The 16,658-nt window shown below is 28.6% G+C and overlaps 4 protein-coding genes across 5 annotated transcripts in view; 3 read left to right on the forward strand and 1 right to left on the reverse strand.

Moving 5' to 3' along the window:
- The first annotated feature begins 3,700 nt into the window (after window positions 1-3,700).
- Window positions 3,701-16,658, forward strand: part of LOC127279896 (uncharacterized) — a 31,747-nt gene continuing 18,789 nt past the window's right edge. For both annotated transcript variants that reach the window (XR_007842735.1, XR_007842736.1), the window contains exons 1-2: window positions 3,701-5,508; window positions 5,761-5,945. The gene's annotated coding sequence lies outside the window, so the exon portion shown is untranslated. The remainder of the gene's footprint in view (window positions 5,509-5,760; window positions 5,946-16,658) is intronic.
- Window positions 7,803-11,025, forward strand: LOC127279901 (uncharacterized). The gene is made up of 2 exons (XM_051302560.1): window positions 7,803-8,839; window positions 10,411-11,025. Exons 1-2 carry the CDS (start codon window positions 8,768-8,770, stop codon window positions 11,023-11,025), a joined length of 687 nt encoding a protein of 228 aa, XP_051158517.1. The 5' UTR covers window positions 7,803-8,767.
- Window positions 10,019-12,186, forward strand: LOC127279903 (uncharacterized). Its single transcript, XM_051302562.1, has 2 exons — window positions 10,019-11,556; window positions 11,640-12,186. The coding sequence occupies exons 1-2, from the start codon at window positions 11,157-11,159 to the stop codon at window positions 11,864-11,866; spliced, it is 627 nt and encodes a 208-aa protein (XP_051158519.1). The 5' UTR covers window positions 10,019-11,156; the 3' UTR covers window positions 11,867-12,186.
- LOC127279907 (uncharacterized) lies at window positions 13,055-16,611 on the reverse strand. Its single transcript, XM_051302566.1, has 3 exons — window positions 16,244-16,611; window positions 15,511-15,787; window positions 13,055-14,261 (listed from the first exon to the last, which is right to left on the reverse strand). The coding sequence occupies exons 1-2, from the start codon at window positions 16,547-16,549 to the stop codon at window positions 15,587-15,589; spliced, it is 507 nt and encodes a 168-aa protein (XP_051158523.1). The 5' UTR covers window positions 16,550-16,611; the 3' UTR covers window positions 13,055-14,261; window positions 15,511-15,586.

Raw genomic sequence — 16,658 nt, forward strand, 5'->3', positions numbered from 1 at the left:
AAGAGAAGGACAAACATTATGTCTATCCTTCTCTTACTCATTCCATTACGTTTGCGTTCCCGTTCAAGAATTAGTTCTGCTTAGGCCTTAAAACTTCATCCGGAAACGCATGAGTGTAAGTGACATAGATAGACAGGATATCTAGTGTTCTAAAGACAGTAAATTACGTCAAGAAGAGAAAGAAGATTACGGTAATTTACCGGTAAATTACCGGATCGTTTTTTCTCTGAGAATTTATGAGAATTTTTACTTGTACTTTTATCCTTTGCTGACACGTGCGTTGTCATGACAACGTGTATGACGAGGATAAAAGTACAGACATATGTTCCTGACTGTATAATTATTATTATAATGAAAAATATCTTTGTTACAATATATAATATATATATTAATATATTAATATTGATATAATATTACATTATTATATTGAATCAGGTACATTTATATGCCTGCACTTTTATCCTTGTCTAACACACATGTTGCCATGACGACGCACGTGTTAGACAATGATAAAAGTGCAGGCATATATACCCGACTGTCATCTTGTCAGTAAGAACACAGAGAAAATTAGGGTGCAGTCCCATGGAGCAGATTAGCAGATTAGACGTTGACCAATAAAAAAACAGTCTCTAACGGAAATGCAAAATTTGCCGCGAGAGACTAACTTTTGATTGGCTGAAATCTATTCTGCTAATCTGCTCCATGGGACTGCACCCTTACAGTCTATTATATTCATTGTTCAAATTATTCATTTAATAACATGTCGGTCCGTTATTTATAACTTACATACTATAAAAATACATATTTAAATTTAAAAAAGGCAATTATCAATCACTTAAATGAATATTCTCATAAATTCTCTTTTTTTCGGTAATTTACCGCAATTTTCTTTCTTACATTCTCAGGTTTCAATTTTACCGAGAATTTTAAAACACTAAGGATATCCTTTTCATACTCGAACATTTACGGATGAAGTTTTACTTTTTACGCATCCATGTGATTTCACCCTTAGTTCGTGCGACTTGTGAAGGAGCATTTACACCTACTACGATTAAAGTCCAAACCACAAATTTACATTGAAGAAAGCAAGACACACTGTATATCCGTCTCTCTTTCTCCAATGTAAGTTTTGTAGTTTGGACTTTAACTGTAGTAGGATTTAATGCTCCCTTAGGGTGCAGTCCCATGTAAGCAGAAAACGCTTTTCATGAGAGTGTGAAGGATAGCGATAACTTCTGTCCTTCACACTCTCATGAAAAGCGTTTTCTGCTTTCGGTTTTCTGCTCACATGGGACTGCACCCTTAGACGGACTCTGTTCCACTTGTGGAATATAGATTTATTTAAAGGTTTATTCACACAAATAATTCCTTTAAATTTGTTTGATTATTTTGTCCAACCCTGAACTTGGCTAGTATGTTTTGTTCTTTTCGGGGTTCCCTTTTGCTTTGAAAGAAATCGGTTTTTATAATTATTATTAATAATTATAGATATTATTTGTTGTTAATTGTAGTTAATTTATCTTATTTATTATCGTCATCTATTATTGGTTCATTGTTTACATCAAGAACTCAATAGACCACCAACTGCGGTGGTCTATTCATTTTGCAGTAAGTGTATAAATACACATTTGTATATTTTTTATTATTTAGAATAAATAAGAGGTTGGTCGGATTATTGGTTTTAATTGTTTAGAAGAATAAGCTGTATAGGTCTTATCCATGGCTTATAAGACATGGATAAAAGACTTGTCTGTCAGTATATGCATACACCCTTGTTTCACGTTCCCCTTTGTAAATCAATTATTACATTTATGTTTTAATTCTGAAAAGTCGAAATATTTTTAATTTTAAGAATTAATATTTATTAAGATTGATTAATTAATTTTATAACTTTAACCGAAAGTATGCATAGGTTTAATTTTATTTTAAAAGTGCAAATTGACAGTTTTTGATTTGACAGTTTGTCAAAAAATAGATTATATTTATTTATGAACACGAAATCAAAATGAAAGCCTTAAATTTTTCCAAATTTAATTTAAAATAAATATTAGTCAAATCAACATTTTAAATGATACAGAAATATCTAAATAAATAGAACAATTGACATTTTTATTTTCAGATATGCCACAGAAGGCAAAAGTTTCAGTTGAAGAGGCTGTAAATGCTATCTGTGAGTTTAGCAAAGCTTTAAGAGGGGGTGAATTGCCTCACTATACTCACGAATTTTATAAAAATTTAAGCCAATTGTTGAATGAGCAATGGAATGCTCATAACGTGTACACAAATTTAAGAGAAAATCGAAGAAAATTAAAGACAAGTTTTTAAAAGGCTACAGTTAAAAGAGCCTGAGAAGATTTCATCAGAATTGATTGACGAATGTGACACTAATCAAGAACTTGTCAATTTTTATTCCGATGACGAAGATGACAAATATAATGATGATATAGACAGCGATGAAATGGACATTTCTTAAATTATTTAAATCAAAAAATGAGGACACATTTAATTTCGTTTTAAGGAATGAAATTTGGAAAAAAAATTGAGCCAGTTGTACAAACTTATAATGGCAGAGAATTTTTGGTGCTTCCTCCAGGTGAATGGACCGACATTGTTGCGGATGAATTCTGGAGACAATTCAGACTACAATGTGCGTTTGTATTTCGATATTGCCGAGTATCCGAAAATCCAGGAAAACCATACGTACAAATTCAAGGAAGATGCAAATGTCAAAAGTGCAATAATCAGTTTATTGGTTTAATTGAAGAGAAACCCATTGTTGGAAGCGACGTATGGATGACAGTTGCGTGTAAGGATACTAGGCAATCTTCTCACGAACCAATAAAGAGACAATTACGGAATAAGAAACGACAAAATATTGGAAATGAAGTTGCCATGGTAGGTGCAGCAAATTACAGGAGAAAACTTGCATTGGAAATACAAAATTTAGGGGATATTGAAGCTCCAGTTTTATATAAAAATGAAGTTTTACGAAAATTAATTCAAGAATCGAACGACAAAAAACTGGGTATAGTAGCCAAAGACGGAAATGACCCATGCAATATTATGAGGAAACTAAAATATGATCCCTTATATGCTGGGAGCATTCAAGACATTGGAGTTGACAAATTTTTTTTAATTTATCTTTTACCAGAGCAGATTTTTATTTATAAAGAGTATTGTAGACTTTTTAAAGATTTTGTTACATTATGCATTGACAGTACTGGAAGCCTTGTTCTTCCTTTACAAGTTACAGAGAACATTAAATCGCCCCACATATTTCTTTATGAAATAGTAATTAATTTTTTAAACATTACTTTGTCAGTGGGTCAACTTTTGTCTGCGTCACAAACCACTAATAAGATTCTATATTTTTTAAATGAGTGGTTGACATCAGTCGAAATTAAACCGAAAGAAGTCGTGTGCGATTACTCAAGAGCACTTTTGGGTGCAATATCGAGAGCATTTAATCATATGTCGATACAGGAATATATACAGGATTGTTTCTTTGTATTGCAAAACGAAAATGATAAAACTTTGGTTGATGTGAGCTTCATTAGAATTGATGTAGCACATCTTGTAGCAATTCTTTGTAGACAAAAATATTTTACTTCACGAAATAAAGCAGTAAAAGATTTTTTAATTCGATGCGTAGCGCTAATGATATCTTGTGAAAACTTGGACGAATTTCATGAAATATTATTGTTAACGTTAACAATTGCTATTCATCAATATGGCGGGAATCAAACTCTTGACAATTCTGCTATTTCGCCAGCTGAAGAAGCAAGAGTAAAATTATTAAATTTCATGAGCAATGCAAAGCACAATGCCATCGACGATATTGTTCCTGATGAGGATAGTCCGGAATTTCAATTGTTAATCGAGAAACTTTCATCCAGTGGATTTGATCCCAATAATCAGGATTTATTCCTCAATCAAGAACCACAATCAGCAGAACGCATCAAGAACTGGGTACATAAAATTAAAGATGAAGCTGAAAAGGGTAAAAAAAACAGTACATGACCGGCCTAATCCGTATTATCTTCCTGGGTTTTTTAAACAACTGATTAACTTAAGTGCGGAATTTCCTATTTGGACAGCAGTTATGAAGAAAAACTTTAATTCCAAATATATCAGGGCCTCATCTTGTCATGTCGAAGGAGACTTTAATCAATTAAAAAACAATATTCTCAAACACGTTCGCGGTGCTTTGCGAGTTGATAAATTCTTTAAAATTCATCACGAAGCATTAAAGGCTCAATGTTTACTGGGATCAGCTAAAATTACCGAAGCTCGAATGCTACCACCGAATATTGTTACGAACCCTCGATAAAAACTGCACAAATATGAACAAACTGAACAGGAGCAACAACATCAGCAGTTTTATTCAAATTCATGTGACGATCTTCCTTCTTTTAATGAAAATGATCATCACTCACCAAATATGCAGAGCAGTAAACTTTCTACATTTTCTAATGTAGACCGCACGAACGAAACTCATGAAAAGTCAAATTTAAACGACAAAACTATTGTAAAATCTCCAGTTGAAGAAAGTGTATTTACTGAAATGAATTTGGTAAAAGCTGATTTATATGAAACGAAAAATTGGAGGAATAAAGTAAAAAAAGATGACTTTATCGTTTCTTCCTCTCCGCAAAATGGATTTGAAAATGATTTGAAAAAAGAAGGAAATACAAAGAAACGGCCACTTAAAGTCGAAGACAGGAAATCTTCAAAATATTTTAAACAATTTCCGGAAATTAAATTGCATCACAACATTGCCTCGACAGTGAATACGAAATTTACAAGCTCGTCAAAATATTGGCTACTTATCAATGGTAACCGTTTTTCAAAACCATTAGTAATTGGTTATCAAAAATATATGATCAGAAATACATGTCAATACGATGCATACGTTCAAATTTTATTGACAGGAGCAATAGAAAATCCAGAGTACTTAATGTATATTAAAACTTCGAAGAACAGTACTTGTAAATTTATTGAACAATTGCTTACCTCAGGATCAGACGTAATTAAAAATCCATCCATTTACAAAGAAAGATGTTTAATTTTAAAAGATTTTCCTAGACGTTATAATAAGGAAAATAATAATGACGATATCGAATCACCTAAAATTTTAAAAGTGATTGATGTTTACTCTAATGTAGCGGATATGTGGGAGTATACAATGAAAGGTGAGCCAAGTGCATTTAGGATGAGGAATTGCAAGTGTGGATTTTCCAACATAGAGGAAGTGTCGTACTTTTATTTAAATCCGAAAGAAATTTCTACAAATGGATTTAGAGGACTTCAGGAAGCCGTTACTGATAAATGGGGAAACGCAAATGTGCAAAGTTGTGAATGTGGTCAAAAGCCCTTTGAAACCTTAAAACTTAATGCGCACATATTTATAGACGGAGATGTGAGAACAATTGACGGAAAAGCAACACCTCAGAAATGCAAACCTTCAGATGTTCCTCGCTACATTACATTATACGGCGACAAATTAACGTTAGTATTTAATATTATTATTTTCTATTCTAAGTAGTATATAGTAAATTACTAATTCATATTTAACATAAAATAAATTTTTTAAATAATAATATTCTATAAAATTTTCTCATTACAATTTAGTCGCAATTTTTTTTTAAATTTACATATAATATGTTTTAAGACATTACAAACATAAATAAAAGAAATAAATGCAGAAAATCTTACTAGATTTATATATATATATATATATATATATATTTACTTCCTTAGATTAGCAGGCATCGTACTATACAACGGAACAAATCATTACACTGCTCTTTGCACTAGAAAAACAACAAAATGGGAAATCTATGATGACTTGTCGACAAAGGTCATTTCTGCACATAATCAAGAGATACAACCAGGAGGAATTATTTACCTGAAAGTGAATTAATAAAATATATTATGCTATAAACGTAAGTTACTAAAAAAGTATAATAAATATACCTATAATTATGTAGAAAGAGTTTAATTATGTTACAAAAAGGTATTATAATCATTAAAAAAGACTTTAATGTTTAAGAAATTTTAATATTTGGTTGTATAGTAGAATTTTATAATTTAACTGTGATGAGAATCAGCCGCAGTATTCACAGTCCAAAAAATGTGTTTAGAAACTTATTTGTGATAAAGAAATAAAATGTTATTAAATAATAATGTATACAGGGTATAAGGTAGATACGAATATTGAAACTTCTATTTGATATCTTCAGCGATTTTATACACCTTCAAAAGTAAATAATAAGACAGAAATTTTGTCAAAAAGATTTGTTAATATCGTTGATAAATCTTAAATGCTTACGAGATTTTAATATTATACACGGAGAGAAAAATCTGCCTTTTATAGTATGAAATAGATTGCTGCTATTTTTCTTTAAACTTTTCATACTAATAGAGCAAAGATTTGAGAATTTTTAGGATAGTATTTATCCGTACTAAAAAAGCATAGTATATATGCTTCTATAGTACAAAACATGTAGTTTAATAGCAACAACGCCATGCGAAGATCGCACATAACATCATCCTACTATGTTTGCATAAGTTCTATGCTTTTTCGGGGATAGACTCTTGCAACTGGCGATTAGGCCACGCCCACCTTTACTGAATTGGAACTGCCCTAATCGCCAGTTGCAAGAGTCTATCCCCGAAAAAGCATAGCACTTATGCAAACATAGTAGGATGATGTTATGTGCGATCTTCGCATGGCGCCGTTGGATTAAAAGTATAATAAGTATGTAATAAGAGGCTATATGACAAACTTTATTAGCATAGACAAGTTTCATGCTAAAAAGACATACGATTGTACTATAATTACTCAAATTTCATGTCTATATAGCATAGAAAATTTCTGTGCATTAAATGTAAACCTTTCTATACTATAAAAGGCAGATTTTTCTCTCCGTGTAGGTTCTAATAAAATTTTATGGTTTAATTGTGATGAGCATCATAGACAGTATTCACAATCCAAAAAAGTATGTTTGGAAATTTTTATTGTGATAAAAAAGTAAAAACTAAAACAACAAAAATAAGTGGAATTAATATTGCAAGGGATATAACGTATAATTATACTAATTACGTGCATCGTTATAGTATAGTTTATATTAATCAAAAAATAACGTATATTATTCATATTATTATCATTATTAATAAAAACGAATTCATACAAAATATATTGCATAATTACATTGTTATTGACTATTAATATTAGATATTAAATAAACATTAACATTCCAATAATTGAACCCGGCAATATTATCAATATTGTAATATTTAAAAAAATTAAAAGTATTTTTTTCAACATCTTTTGAAGATTTAATTAGGCATTTACTTTAATTCAGATTTTCAATAAAATTCTGAAATTAAAATCGTCAAAAACTTTCAATGCCTATTTAAAAAAAAATCTCTTAAAAACTTGTTTTTTGACAAATTATTAAATCAAATACATAAAATAATTTTTGAGTCAGAAAAATTTTCAAAATTTAAAATCACGAAATTTTTGAAAATAAGTTGAACTCAAGAATACATTTTTAAAAATTATTTAAAACTATTTTTTGATTTGAATGAGAAATTAAATTTTTAATTAATTATCTACAGTCTGGAAACTTGAATTTTTAACTGTTTGGAATTTTGAATAATTGACTTTTTAATTTGTTCAAATGTAGAAGAATTAATTGAGGGTTTTAAATAAGTAAGACTTACAATAATTAAAATTTGGAATGATTGATTTATTATTAATTAAAATGTGCAATTGAATTTTTAATTAAAAAAAGAAGAAGCATTCAGAAAATATTTTTATTTTTGGACAATATTAAAAAAGTTGCCTGACTTTTTCCTGACATATTCATGACTTCCCTGATCACTGGACACCCAGAAAATGATATATTTAAATTTACGCGCTGAAATTCTCTTTCACCTTTATGTCCTTTGACAGAAGCACACCATAAATAAATATAGTGCAAAAAATTTACAATTACATTATTTATTTTATTTTTTATTCATTTCACGTATTTTTCTCATATTCACATAATATTCGCATTAAATATTATAAAATACTCTTAACTAAATAAGTTTAAAAGCTAAATTATAGATAATAAATTTTAGGGGAGGATGGAAATTGAGCAATCCAGTGTGACGTCACAACGCGTCGGTAAAAGCAATATCTGTACGTAGTTAACACGCGTGGGGCATGTTTACATTGCTTTTAATAGCAACTTGTCAGAATTTGCTATTATAATTAAAAAATTAATATAAAATGCCTGCCACTTGTCTTGTGCTTGACTGCAAAAGTCGTAGTGGAGTTGATTCCGTGAAATTTTTTCGAATTCCAGTGGCTAGGAAATTAAAATCGGAAGATTTGTGTAAATTGGTACATGACCGGCGAGAAAAATGGTTACGTGTTTTGAAACGAGGTGAATTAACTGAAACCCAACTAAAAAATGGACGAATTTGTTCTAAACATTTCATTACAGGTATGTATTAATTAAATTTTATAATTTGAAGAAATATATGTACATATTATACATGTTATTGTATTGTATATATAGTACATATATATTACATAACCTATATATAGCTATGGAATACACGCATCTATGTTTATATATTGAATGACCAGAATTATCAGAAAAATAATTAATATTATACACAATTATATATGTATGTATTATAATAATTCTTTTAAGGTAAACCAGCTGCATTTTATGAAAGTCATGATCCCGATTGGGTGCCGAATCAACACATGGGATACAGTGTAGGTGTTATGTTAAAGAAGCCCTCGGATGTAGAAAGATACGAGAGGACAAAAAGAAGAGTAAATATCCAACAATTTAGATTTATTAAGAGTCTGAAAAAAGTTCATAAAAATTTATTCTTTTTACAATTGCATATCTTATCCATGCTAAACAGGGTTGCCACATGTCAGGGAAGTCAGGAAAATGTCAGAGGAGAAGTTTTTTGTCAGGGAAGATTTTGAAATTGGATGAAATTAAACATGAAAAATATAATTTAAATTTTCAAAAAATTGAACAAAATTTTATAAAGTAAAATACCGATAAAATGAATTTGGAAATGTCTTTTAAGCTTTATAACATTCAGGGTTACCATGGCTCAGGGAAATCAGGGAAACGTCGGGGAATTTTGTCAAAAGTACTGGAAAATATAAAAGTTGTATAAATGCTACAAAAATTACGTTTTTTAAAAATTTTAATTCAAATTTTAAGTTTTAAAAATATTTGTTTAATTTTTTTATAGTTGAAAATCTCTTCAAACTTTTGCATTTGGGTCAGGGAAAAACAAAATAAAATTTTAGTGACAAATCTGATCACTCTAAATTTTAATGAATTAAAAATTCAATTATTCCAAGTTCAAATCAATTAAAAATTCAATTATTTCAAATTTTAATCAGTTAATAATTTAATTACTCCAAATTTTAATCAACTGTAATTTTTCTTGATGAAAACGTTCACTGATAGAAATAATGTAAATTTAATTATTCAAAATTTTAAACATTAAAAGTTGAAGTATTTTTAACTTTTATGAATTTAAAATTAAATGATTACAAATAATTTTTAATAATTGAATTTCATTGGAATTAAACTCAAAATGTTTGTCAATTTAAATTATTGAAGATTTGTTTACATACTTCAGACAATAATTGAATTTTTGAGAATTTTTAAATTCAAAAATTTTTTAAACAATTGAATTTTGGAAAGAGCTACAAAGATTTTATTAAATAATTCAATTTCAAGATATTTGAACTTGAAATTTTTGTAAATTTGAACTGAACAATTTTTACAAATTTTTCACAATAATTGAATTTTAGAAAATTTTTAATTGAAAAATGTTTTAAATAATTGAATTCAGAAAGATTTGCACTTTAGATTGTTAAAAATAATTGAATTTTGAATAATTTATTGTTTATGTTGTTAAAAATAATTGAATTTCCGGAAATTTTAAATTAAAAAGTTAAAAATTTCTATCAAAAATACTAAAAAAAATATTAAAATTTTAAAAATGCACCGATAATTCCATTTTTTTAAAATTTTAATTAAAATTTTTGCGTGTAAAAATTGTTGACTAATTTTTTAAAAAGGACAACCTTTTGAAAATTTTTCATTTGGGTCAGAGAAAAATTCGAAATTCCGTTGGGAAATCAAGGAAAAGTCAAGGAAAAACGAAATGAAATTTTGGTGGTAACCTTGACATTAAATTTTGGTAAAATTTTTTATCTGTACTAAAAATTTTCTGTCAGGAAAAATTTTTTAATGTCAGGGAAAAGTCAGAGAAATTAAAAAATGAATTCTTGTGGCAATCCTGTCTATAAAGTATTGTTATGTATTTTATGTGAATATTTTAACTCGATTAAACTAAACAATTTTTTAGGCTTACCAGAAACTTTCAATTTTAATTGAAAAAAGCATCCCACATGTTGAAGGAGCAGATTCACCGACCGAGGTTTCATTTCCGAATCTAGTGATAGAAACCAATGAAATCGTTTCATTGCCAAAGGAAAACGAAGCAGTTTCTGATGAGCCTCTGCCTAAGATGTTAAATGCAGGCATTCAAACTGATTTAACATCATGTTTGTTGGAACTTAATTTCGATGATATGTGTATATCAGATTCTCTTATTCGTGACCTTAAAAAGAGGCTTAGAAAGTTTGGTTTGCACGAGGAAGCGTTTAAAGAGAATGACACAAGGACTAAGTATTTAACTGGTTTAGAGAATTCGAAAATCCTATTCCTTATCCATGAAACAATTGCTCCTTATCTTCCTATGAATAATACTAAATTGTCCACTTTTCAACAACTAGTTTTAACTTTGATGAAACTTAGGTTAAATTTGGATTTTAAGTACTTGGCTGATAGGTATAGCGGTTTGCGTTTATACATAGTTGTGTATTTGTATATATCAGGGTTACCACGGTGTCGGGGGGGTTTGTTAAAATTCATTATCTGTACTAAAAATTTTCTGTCAGGGAAAAGTCAGGGAAATTGAAAAATGGATTCTTGTGGTAACCCTGTACATATATTGTAATATTAACTAGTCTTTTCTGAGTTTATAGGTTCAACGTGTGCCAAACAACAGCTTCAAATATCTTTCACTGATGTTTAAATGTGCTGTACGATATGTTCCATGGACTGGTGTATTGGCCAAGCAGAGACGAACTACATGCAACAATGCCGACTTGTTTTCAGGAGAGTTTTGGTGATAGTATAGCTATTATAATTGATTGCTTTGAAATTTTTACTGAAACACCTTCTAATTTGTTGACAGCTGCTCAGTGTTGGTCGCATTACAAGCATCACGAAACAGTTAAAGTGCTGATTGGAATCACACCTCAAGGAACCATTTCATTTATATCAGAAGCTTTTGGAGGACGAATAAGCGACAAACAAATAACAAAAGATTCAGGAATATTGGACCATTTGATACCTCAAGATGTTGTTCTGGCTGATCGCGGTTTCTTAATTGAAGACTTGCTGACACCAATGCTAGTTACTTTAAAAATGCCAGCTTTCACGAAAGGTAAAAAATATCTTTCAATTAAAAAATTTATGCAATACAAAAAAATATATCTTATAAAAATAGTGAAACATTAAATTCTTTAGGTAAATCACAGCTTCACCCTTTGGAATTAGAAGAAACTCGGAAAATTGCTCACGTTCGCATCCATGTTGAACGTGTCATCGGAGCTTTGAGACAAAAATTTGGAATCTTACATGATACATTAACCATTGCTATGCTAGCGACAACAGAGGGAAATGTAAGCCAATTAGATAAAATTATTCGTGTTTGCGCTGCGTTGTATAATTTAAATACTTCTATCATATCTTAAGCATGCAATTTAAACTTTTTATTTGTTCGGTGGAAATTTAATTTTGGGTGATTCATCATCTTGAAAATCTAGTAATTCTATAATAGTATTTTTCATGTTTTTATTGTACAATTTCAAAACTAAAAATTTTACTTAATATTCTTAATGATAAACGAAATTTGTTAGATGATAAATCATTTAAAAGTAAATTTAAAAGCGATTAATCAAGGTTTGTACTCAAACGGGGCTTAATGTACAGTGAAACTTGATCTGATTGCATTTAAGACATGATTGGGATTTTTTAATTTCTTTCTAATTTTTGGCTGGTGTGCAATTTATTTTAAAAATATTGTTCTATTTGTAAGTGTTGAAAAATAATTTAAGGTTTCTAAAATTGTTTTATGTTATAATTTTAATTAAATTAAAATTATAACTAATTATAATTATTATAACTAATTATAATTATATAACATTTTTATAAAATGTTATGAAGTTAAAATTCACGAAAATAATTAGTTGTGCTAATTAATTAATTAGTTAATAATTTCCGTTAAATTACCAAATTTTCATTTGTTTTGAAGATGATTTAATTTGTTTAACATTGTTATTACTGATAAATTAATCGCACATTAAAAAGAAATAAAATCTGTTTTACAATCTAATTGTAAGGTTAAAGTTTATTATATTAAAGTAGAACAACTCGTGAAAAAACTGCACAAAAAACACTACAACAAAATTTTTAGACACCCTGAATTTGCTTTTCAAATGATTTCATCTTGTCAAGTTAACAGAATACCTATATCTTTGCACTGCTTTTATTTATCATTTATGTTTTGGTTTATTTAAATATTTTAAATGGTGTAATTTTTCACAATTTGACTAACTCCATATATTAAAAATCGCATGATTTAAAAATTTTATTTTACAAATATCTTAATTATTTCATTGAAATAAAAGTAAGTATAGAAACTCAATTGTAAGTATTCACAGAATTTAGTATGAATGTTCGACATTTTTTTATTTGGTGTTGGCAAAATTTACAGCTTTTTTTATGGTGTGCTAAAATATTTGTAAAAAGAGTGTTATTGGAATAAGTGTTAATGTATTACTGTTCACATTTTCAATATATTTTATAAAATATTTATAAATATTTGTTATATTATTTTAATGTATATCTGACGAACATGAAAAATAAAACAATTGTTTTGTAAATTTGTTATTTTATTTACTTTTATAAAAAGTGTATAATTTTTTTTAAAGATAAAACCCTTATTGCTACAACACATTCAAATTTATTACTCCAAAAAGAGTAGAACTGCATGTCTTACAAAACCAATAAAGTGTAGGGACGGCAGCAAAACTTAAGCATTTCAAATGAAACCATTGAATAGGACAATCGGCATTGGCACATCTTAACATTTCCTGACCATCTTGTTGAGGTTGTTGACAATCGCACCACAATGGTTCGCTATGAGATGCATGATTATTTTGCTGCGTGTAACACCTTCCCAATAATTCAGGCATAATGACCATTTTATGAAAATGAACAGCTCTTTGAACAATATCTTCACAAAAATCGTGATCGATAAAAATTCTTTTAATAAACAAAAATCCCTTACACCATATGACGAAATCGCAGTAATGCAATTTGGAAACGTACATTTGTAATTGGATTTGGTAATAATAGCTATGTGTTTTAATTAACGTATATTCCGAGTCATCATCCTTGCATAAACAGGAACCTTTCATGTCACAAAATTGTTCAACGTCAAAATTACCATCCTTTAATACATATGGACACTTTATTTCCAGACAACCAGAACCACAGCAGTCGCATGACACAAGTCCATCAGGGGTTGCTCCTATCTGTGGATTCTCGAGACAGATTATGAATCCTGTTTTTTCTAATTGAAAATTTTCATGATTTTTTACTGAAAAAGCTTGATATTCACATATAGCAATTTCTTCGTGTTGGATTCCGTATTTGATTTGCTTTGGTTGAAACAAGATCTTTTGCGGATAACAAATTGATTTAATTAATGACACAGATGGTTTGTCGAGTGATGTCCTGCAAACGCCCTTGATGTTGGAGGCCGTTATTCTCCCAGATTTTACTTTATACCACTTATCGTTTTTATTCTGCAGAACAGTCTCTTTTTGGATGTAATCTAGCTCTTATTTGTAACTCCAAAATCGACATCAACATTTTGCAAATCTTCAAGACTGAATTTCTCAAAACTTTCATTGTATAAATTTAGTAAAATTAATGGCGTCTTGTCTTCACGTGTAATCTTTCGAGCAAAAGCAAATGGTCCTATAACACTTAAAAGAGCAGATGTAGGGTTTGCATCTTCGACCTTTTTTAGGAAGTCGTAGAGAGATCCTCCTTGCAATCTTGGAACATCTTTATCAGAGCCTACAATAATTGAATAAGTTAGTGAAAATTGTAACCTTGAAGAACCAGAAAAATTGTCAGGAATTTGCAAAAAATCTCAGATTGTACAACTTTCGATTTTTTCGACTGTTTTTTTTCGAAAATATGATATTTCTGTAATTTGTTGCGAAGTCAATTATTTCAATAATTTTAATAAAGTTCAAAAAGGTTTGTCTTTAAATTCTCCAAAAATAAATAATTTAATATATTAGGTATTTATAATTATTAGTCAAATCAGGTTTGCCAAAAAATCCATTTTTCAGTTTCCCTGACTTTTCTTTGACATTAAAATAATTTTCCCTGGCACAAAATTTTTATCACAGATAACGAATTTTAACAAAAATTGAATGTTAAGGTTGTCAACAAAATTTGATTTTGGTTTTCCCTGACTTTTCCCTAATTTCCAGACAGAATTTTGAATTTTTCCTTGACACAAATGAAAACTTTTCAAGAGGTTCTCCAATATAAAAAATAAGAACAATTTTTAAAGAATAAAATTTTCGCTGCATTTTTAAGAATTTAATATTTTTTAAGTACTTTTGATAAAATTCCTTAACTTTTCAATTTAAAATCTGAAATTTAATTATTTTTAAGAATATAAACAACGAATATTTCAAAATAGAATTATTTTTAACAATCTAAACTGCAAATCATCCAGAATACAATTATTTGAAACATTTTTCAATTAAAAATTCTCTAAAGTTCAATTATTATGAAAAATTCGTAAAAAGTTTTCAGCAGTTCAAATTTACAAAAATTTCAAGTTCAAATATCTTGAAATTAAATTATTTAATATAGTTCAATCAGTAGCTCTTCCAAAATTGAATTCTTTAAAAAAATTTCGAATTTAAAAATTCTCTAAAATTTAATTTCCTGTAGTAATAAGTAAACAAATCTTCAGCTATTCTAATTGACAACAATTCCAATGAAATTAAATTATTAAAAAAAATTGAAGTGTTTCTAAATTTAGAATAATTATATTTACATTATTTCTATTAGTGAATGTTTTCATCAAGAAAATTTAAAATTTCAAAATTTTCCCTGACAAAAAACTTTTTCCCCTGACATTTCCCTGACTTTTCTGACAAAAAAATTTTTCCTGGCATTTCCTTGACTTTCCTAACACGTGGCAATCATACCAAATTAATTATTTTCATAATTTTTTAGCAAATTCAAATTTTCTATTGAATTTTCACCGCTCAATACGTAGTACAATAAATTTATGTTTTACCTTTTTTAATAATATTCTTTCCCCAATTCATGTTTGCTACTTTTGCTGGTTCCACTTTGGTTACTTTCGGTATTTTTCATAAAGCCAATTTACCAGTACAAGATGTTTCATCGGTTAGCAGACCTAATTCTAGAGCAAATAAAATAGCTGCAACATGACTGCAAACCTCTCCCAGTCCAGCCATACAGGTACAATGTGCAGTCGAAATTGTTCCACTAGAAAAAATTTTTATCCATACTTGCAAATTGGAAGCATTCATTCTTTGGGAATGTTTTACCTATAAAAGAAGAAAAAATTAGAAACTCATATATAATCATAATAACTCAGCGGTTGACAGTCGTGAGAAAAATAAAGAATTTCTTTGATAATGGAATTAATTTTAAAAATTTCTGCTGAGCCATAAATAAATATTATAATTTTCTGACACCTAATATTAAAAAGATAATAATTATAAAAATAACAATACTACATAAAATTTCCTGATATAAATTTTAAAAAATTCAATTTTTAGTAATTGCTGCAGCTAATGTAATATTTAATTAGTTTGTCTTTTGCTTAATATTTCACTACCTAAAACAATGGAAATAACTATTAATTTGTAAGTTTATGAATTAAAGAGAAATCATAGATTTCTTTCATTTTTAATTTATAACTTAATACTATATATAAATGTGTCTCAACGCAGTTAATGTATTTACTATTTACTATTACATAAAAATTCGTATATACATACCTCACCACGCACGACATACTTGTCGTTTATTTTTATAAAAAGAATCTTTTGTACAAATCCAGCGACAAGAAATTTAAAAGCTTCCAAGCTTTTAAAAGCTTTTACTTCATCTTCAGTGTAGCAACTACGTGTTGAAAGTAAATATCTATATAAATCAACCACTTCAATTGGCACTAGTTCTTTGAGGTTAGCACTCAAATCACTTTCTTTAATCGCATAAGGATCACAATTGTTAATATCCTTTATTTTTTCTAAATACCGACGCTTCACATCTCCTTGAAGAGTATGAAAATACTTGCTAAACATTTTTACTTTTTGTTTAAATTAATTTATTTCACCGGCATTCACATAATCTCTATGCAACTGAATGTAAACATGCACCACGCGTGTTAACTACGTACAGATATTGCTTTTA

Source organism: Leptopilina boulardi, unplaced genomic scaffold (assembly GCF_019393585.1).
Source record: "Leptopilina boulardi isolate dan_hultmark-lab unplaced genomic scaffold, ZJU_Lbou_2.1 LbouV2_224, whole genome shotgun sequence".
Taxonomy (NCBI): domain Eukaryota; kingdom Metazoa; phylum Arthropoda; class Insecta; order Hymenoptera; family Figitidae; genus Leptopilina; species Leptopilina boulardi.

Coding starts and splice junctions, on each gene's coding strand:
- LOC127279903 (XM_051302562.1), top strand. CDS start 11,157: ATGTTCCATGGACTGGTGTATTGGCCAAGCAGAGACGAACTACATGCA. Junction 11,557..11,639: donor AATGCCAGCTTTCACGAAAG/GTAAAAAATATC, acceptor TAAATTCTTTAG/GTAAATCACAGCTTCACCCT.
- LOC127279901 (XM_051302560.1), top strand. CDS start 8,768: ATGGGATACAGTGTAGGTGTTATGTTAAAGAAGCCCTCGGATGTAGAA. Junction 8,840..10,410: donor ACGAGAGGACAAAAAGAAGA/GTAAATATCCAA, acceptor ACAATTTTTTAG/GCTTACCAGAAACTTTCAAT.
- LOC127279907 (XM_051302566.1), bottom strand. CDS start 16,549: ATGTTTAGCAAGTATTTTCATACTCTTCAAGGAGATGTGAAGCGTCGG. Junction 15,788..16,243: donor AGTATGTCGTGCGTGGTGAG/GTATGTATATAC, acceptor CTTCTTTTATAG/GTAAAACATTCCCAAAGAAT.